The 5924-nt window shown below is 30.8% G+C and overlaps 1 protein-coding gene across 1 annotated transcript; it reads right to left on the bottom strand.

Moving 5' to 3' along the window:
- Positions 1 to 305: 305 nt before the first annotated feature.
- On the bottom strand, positions 306 to 3430 carry LOC102579681 (probable WRKY transcription factor 14). Its single transcript, XM_006359039.2, has 3 exons — positions 2679 to 3430; positions 1513 to 1653; positions 306 to 1022 (listed from the first exon to the last, which is right to left on the bottom strand). Exons 1-3 carry the CDS (start codon positions 3191 to 3193, stop codon positions 437 to 439), a joined length of 1242 nt encoding a protein of 413 aa, XP_006359101.1. The 5' UTR covers positions 3194 to 3430; the 3' UTR covers positions 306 to 436.
- Positions 3431 to 5924: the final 2494 nt, after the last annotated feature.

The raw sequence follows: 5924 nt of genomic DNA, 5'->3' as shown, positions 1-5924 counted from the left end.
CTTCACTGTTCTACTAAGTCAGAAGACAAGATTTTTTTGTTTCCAATCCGGTGTTCGGTAATTCGGATTCTCGTTCCAGAAAATCTCACATGGCAGTAAAACGCTTTCTAACAAAAACGACTTTATATTCAAATAGACTTGAATTTGAGACCTCCTAGTTAAGAATGAATGCGTACTTACCACTCTACCACAACCCTTGTTGGTGTCAGAAGACAAGATTATCAAAAGAGTACTTGTACAGTGTGTAGCAATATTGAACCAAATAAAACAACCAACCCAAAAAAAGAAAAAAAAAAGGAAAATTATGGCCAAGAGATAATTAAACCCTCCTTACTTGGCTGATGCTTGAAGAAAATTAATTCTCACCTAAGAAACTTAGCATATGTACCAAGCGGAATTTAATTTGATTGTTTTTTCGTTTGTAGAAATCTTGTTATTATGTGTCGGGATTGTTGTTGTTGTTGCTGGTGGTGGTGTTACCGTCTTTGCTCCAATCGTACATGTTGAATGATTCGATGTCCTTCTTCTGTCCCAATTCATTGATATCTCCTGAGAGAGTTTTGGCAAACAAAAGGTTTAGAGGGTCAGCTTCGAGTTCAATCAAATCTGCAAAGAAATCCTCATGACACTGGTTTGATGAGTCTGGTAACATTATTGGCTGATAACTGTCTTTAGAAAACTCCTCATCATCGCGCATTTCCACTAGTTGGTGATTATGGCGCACATCTTCTTCAGCCACCTCTTCTTTTACTTTTGGGTACTCCGAAATGTTATTGGTGGTCTCCTTTTGTTCATCTGTATCGGTTTGGGATTGAGGATTATTTGGTATAATAGTATTGTTGGTGTGTTTGGAATTATTAGGCTGAGACCTTGTTGATCCAGCAAGGGCATTTCTTTGAGTTGGCCATGGATGGTTATGTTCTGAAGTGTAGGTGATCACTAACATGTTTGGGTCTGTCCTGCTCCTTTCCACTTGTTTCCTTGCTGAACATCCCTTGGAACTACTGCACCTATAGTAACCCCTGCATATTATTTTATTTTAACAACATGAAAATGCAAAAGTTAAATATTAGTACTACTTTATGTTTTCTCGGTAAATTGGTCCAATTTTCTATTTTGAAGGGGAACAAGTATACTTACGTAAATATTTGTCATATTTATATCCTTTCATTTTGGGTGTGCTCAAATAAACATTAAAATTTATATAAAACTAAATAAGTAGATACACGTGTTTTACATAGAGTACTACAAATCAGTTCGAATGTGTCTCATGCGTAAGAACACGTGTGTTTACTTGTTCAACTTTGTACAAGTATAAGTGTTTATTTGTGCTCACCTAAATATCAGTTAAAGCCAAAATTTAAAGTGCAACATGAATGTATTATGTCCAAAATGTTTTTGAGCATAACAATTGAATTTTTCACATGAAGATAGTATCTCTTAATTAATTTTCCATGAAGAAGTTGTAGTTAAAAGGTTGGGAGTGCAGAAAATATATAGTGAGTGAGTGACCTTGGGTAAGGGGAGCCTTTGATTGGCTTCTGACCATACTTTCTCCAAGCCCATAAATCAGATGGAACTACTTCTCCCCCTTGCCGGCTGTTTGCTGGTGCTGCTGCTGGTATACACACCACTTTTTTCGCCTGACTCTTTCTGCAAATTAATAAACCCTAATACATAACATGTCCACGTGGGCACATATATACCTTTAAAATACACTATTAAATAGTTGAGGGGTAAAAGGTTCTGCCCAAAATTTGGAATTGTTACAGCAATTTCAGTCAAAGTTCGAAGATATTTCAAACTTTTTTCCCTTCTAAATTCTACAAAAACAAAGTTAAAAACATAAATTATTTATTCTGATAATCCAATTTTTAATAACACATACATGATAGCTATTCATTTTTGCTCATGAACTTGTAAGCACATGTGCAAGCTCCGATCCATATCAACAATTAGTGTAATATTGTATCATAATCCTTCATTAATTAGTGTTTTTATCATTAATTGTCAAACTGCTGCTAACTGGAATCTATATGTTATGTCAAGTTCCTGAATCGATCATTCACAATCTATTGCTGCAATTTTAATAATGAATTTTATTTAGCTTATCTTTTCAATTCAACAACAACATGGCAACCGTTGACTCAAAATTTTAAAGGGTTAGGCGTGAGGTGCGTGAGACCTAAACATGTCAAATTTTGGAAGAAAATAAACCAAGATCGATTTGCAATTTATTTTGTTTTCTATTCTACTTGTGCTTTTTCACAAGAAGTAATCATGGAAAATACTTCTTTTCCATTTAGAAGCTGAAAATGATGGCCACAAATTAAAAAGAGATAAATAAGTTGAAAGTTAAGTCTATGACTGAACAAGTAATTCTGTCTACTTTGATTGAAAAAAAAATATCATCCGGATTTCATGCAAATATTATAATCTTTTACTTTTCTTCAATTATATTGTTGAATTAGTTCAGTAAAAGCTAAATTAATATACTATTTGCGTACATAATTAGTTTTCTATCTTTCTTCTCCTTGTTCATATAAAAAAAATGCAACTCTCATAAAAATCTCTTAAAACTAGGCATCAACCATGTTGTCTTATGGTATTACATAAAATATACGAATTTTCAATTCAAGTGTATAGTATAGTATAGTAATGTAGAAGAATTTACTCACCTTCTTTTGATACCCGTATTTCTCGGAGATGAGATCTGTAAGGCAGAGTTTTCCATTAAGCAAGTTTTAGATGAATTAATATCATCATGATTACCAATAACATTATTTTGTACAACACACGCTGACATAGCCAACTTGTTTGTAGGAGAGATCTGAAGCATCCTTGAAAACATATTACCTCGTTTTCTCATCGAAGGAGACGAATCTCCGAAAACACTATTAGTGCTCTCGTTGTTGTTATTATTATTAATAATATTATCTTCACTAGCTGCGGCCTGCAACATATCAAGATCATGGAAGAGCGGATCTCTCAAGTTACAAAACGGATCTCCAAAATCTTGAACAGATGTTGGTTGTTCAATTTGAGAAGCCGAATAAGGAAACTGCCATCCGTCAGAAATAAGAGTAGGAATAGGAATAACAGTATTATTAGTTGATGATGACTCACCGGAAGTGGTATTATTTCCACCTCGGAATATATCAGCTAAATCACCTTGATAATTATTATTCTCCATCACTTTTTTGCGGCCTAGCTGCACATGTCTTACCTATATACAAATCTCTCAAGCAAGCAAAGTAGATTATATTGTTGATTTGACTTTGATACTCTAGTAATTAGTTTGGTATGTTTTGCACCAAACAGACGTAAACAACATGCACTTAAAAGGCCAAAGAAGCAAAATATGAGAAAATATTGAAACAAATATCTTTCATTTCCACTAAAATCTTCTTCTTCTGAAGAAGAAGAAGAAAGCAAAGATAGAGAGAGAAAAAATGGGTTGATGGTTAGTATGAGAGAAAAGGAAAAGGGAGGTCGCTGACTTTTCACATAAAAGTGTTTATTTCTATACGCAACAAGTGGGGATAGAAAAAGAGAGTTTTAAAACAACTACTAAGTATTGATTTATTATATTAATCAATTAGGGATTTGAGCTGATTCATTTTCTTCAATGTGTCATTCATCATGCGGATCAAATCAATGCCACTCTTTTTTTTTTATATATATCATATTCTAACTTATGTTCTCTCTCTTCTAAACATATATTTACCCTACAATTATTATTTTTTCCTAAACTCTTTCTCTTTCTAGTTTTTAGCATCTCACACATAGTTTAGTTACTTTAATGTGATGATAAACAATTTGACAAAATTAATGTTGAATGTAACTTAATCTATTACCCAATTTTCAACTATATATTTATTCATAATGAGAGTTATTATTCTCTTAGACTATTTTAAAGCTGAATTAATTATAGGTCAGAGGCATTTTAATAAATAATTCTTTTTAAATAAAAAAAAAAGTTCCCTCTCTAGTCAATGAACATGGTCTCGAATATAATAGTGATAATTTATTATTATTATAATAATAATAATAATAATTATTATATTTCTCTTGATAAAATGATTTTATAGCGGACAGACCAATATTTATAATTAGTAATTTTAGACCACAAATTTTACAAATATTTCTTTTTTAAGAATATTTTTTAAGAGAAATATAATAATAATAATAATAATTCCCTCTCCAGTCAATGAACATGGTCTCGAATATAATAATTATAATTACTATTACTATTACTGTATTTCTCTTAATAAAATGATTTTACAACGTGCAAACCAACATTTATAATTACTAATTTTAAAAAATATTTGTTTTTAATTTTTTTTGTATCAAATCAAACTATATCACATAAATAAAAACAGAGTACATGGGTTGGGAAATTGATTAACAGCCTCTGGCCTTTGTAATAGCCTTATAGGGGATAAAATAAGATGACCATTCGTAAAATTGACTCCAAGATTTTTTTGTAAACTCTTCCCTCATATTAATTTAAAATATATGGAACCTTTTGTCAAACCTTTGAATGTACAAAAGTTTATTATACAGTAGAAATGTTTCGAGATAAATTTTATATTATTTACTATTATTGGCATCTCAAATATTAATTTTCAATCTCTAATTAAACATATGATATCAAATGAAATTTATTTGACTTTGTAAATGATGAATTAAACCATGGAAATTAAGAACTAATTTTATTATTAGAAAATATGACAAAAAGATACGGACAAACTTTTACTCAGTTTTCTTCCCGGACAGTTCTTTTTCAGTTTGAGATTGTATAAGAGATGATGCATATGCTTAAACAAAGGTGTAGGCTCACAATCAGATGTGAATCGAGGATTTGAAGATTTTGGGTGTACCAATATTTATTTTAGCTCAAATATGAGCTCTAAGATAAATTTAAAATAAAAATAGTAAAATAATCAATCTAGCTGAATTCGATTCGAACCTAAGTTTGACGGGTGAATTCTCTAGCTTGTACCAATAGCACAATGATATTTTTATGCTTTTCATGAGTATACTGTTAATTATATCCTAATTTCTATCAATTTCTCAAAAATAGATATACACTTATATACATGATATTTTTCGAAGTTACCGAATACAGTGCTAGACTTATATAAGAGCAACTTTTTCCAAGAAAAAAAAAAGAATGTAACAAAGTAAATATAGTCTGAAGCTAAATGAAAAGAAAAGAAAGAAATCGTTATCCTTAAAATTCTAAGTGGTGGAGAAATCATTTTAAATGAATATATGATATAATATAATTTTTTTCTCCACAATATTTAAATATTATGTGATCGAAATTTAAACAGGCAAGTAGCCGCATTTCGCGGGTGACGCTTCTAAATGCATGTTATCGGGACAATTGCGTCCAAAGTTAGAATCTTGTCCATTCCATTCCTCCTATCTCCATTATATATATATACAATCATTACAATACTTTATTTTCCCCTAATAAAAGAAAATCACAATACTCTTTAAATATACATTGGGTAAGAAATCTACATTCATATCATTAAACGGTAAGTTTTAATAAAATAAGGCCGAATGACCTGGGACACTCTTGTATTTGGTTTTGTTTGTTAGTTGAACACTCCTACTCATTATTTTGTCAAATGAACACTTAAACTCGATGAAACTTTATTTTTTAAACCCTCTAACTATTGACCGAGCTTATGTGACATTAAAATGACTGAATTGGACAAGTGTGTCGCATTTTGAATCAATTGAATGAAATATTTTTTTAAAAAAAACTCTCAAATTATAAGACAAAATCATAATAATAATAATAAAAATAATAAGAATAATAATAATAATAGTTTTTTTTAAAAAAATAATCTCAAAACCTCCTCCTTTAACCAGATCCCACCCCAGCCCACCGCCACTCCTCCTCTCTT

Source organism: Solanum tuberosum, unplaced genomic scaffold, assembly GCF_000226075.1.
Source record: "Solanum tuberosum cultivar DM 1-3 516 R44 unplaced genomic scaffold, SolTub_3.0 scf00287, whole genome shotgun sequence".
In the NCBI taxonomy this organism is placed as follows: Eukaryota; Viridiplantae; Streptophyta; class Magnoliopsida; order Solanales; family Solanaceae; genus Solanum; species Solanum tuberosum.
The sequence above is the reverse complement of the archived record's forward strand: the minus strand, read 5'-3'. Positions and strand labels throughout refer to the sequence as shown.

What these genes read in the sequence shown, in the direction of transcription:
- LOC102579681 (XM_006359039.2), bottom strand. Translation starts at nt 3,193, where the DNA reads ATGGAGAATAATAATTATCAAGGTGATTTAGCTGATATATTCCGAGGT. An exon ending in AATACGGGTATCAAAAGAAG is followed by an intron (nt 1,654 to 2,678) that starts GTGAGTAAATTC and finishes ATTAATTTGCAG; the next exon opens with AAAGAGTCAGGCGAAAAAAG. An exon ending in AAAGGCTCCCCTTACCCAAG is followed by an intron (nt 1,023 to 1,512) that starts GTCACTCACTCA and finishes AATAATATGCAG; the next exon opens with GGGTTACTATAGGTGCAGTA.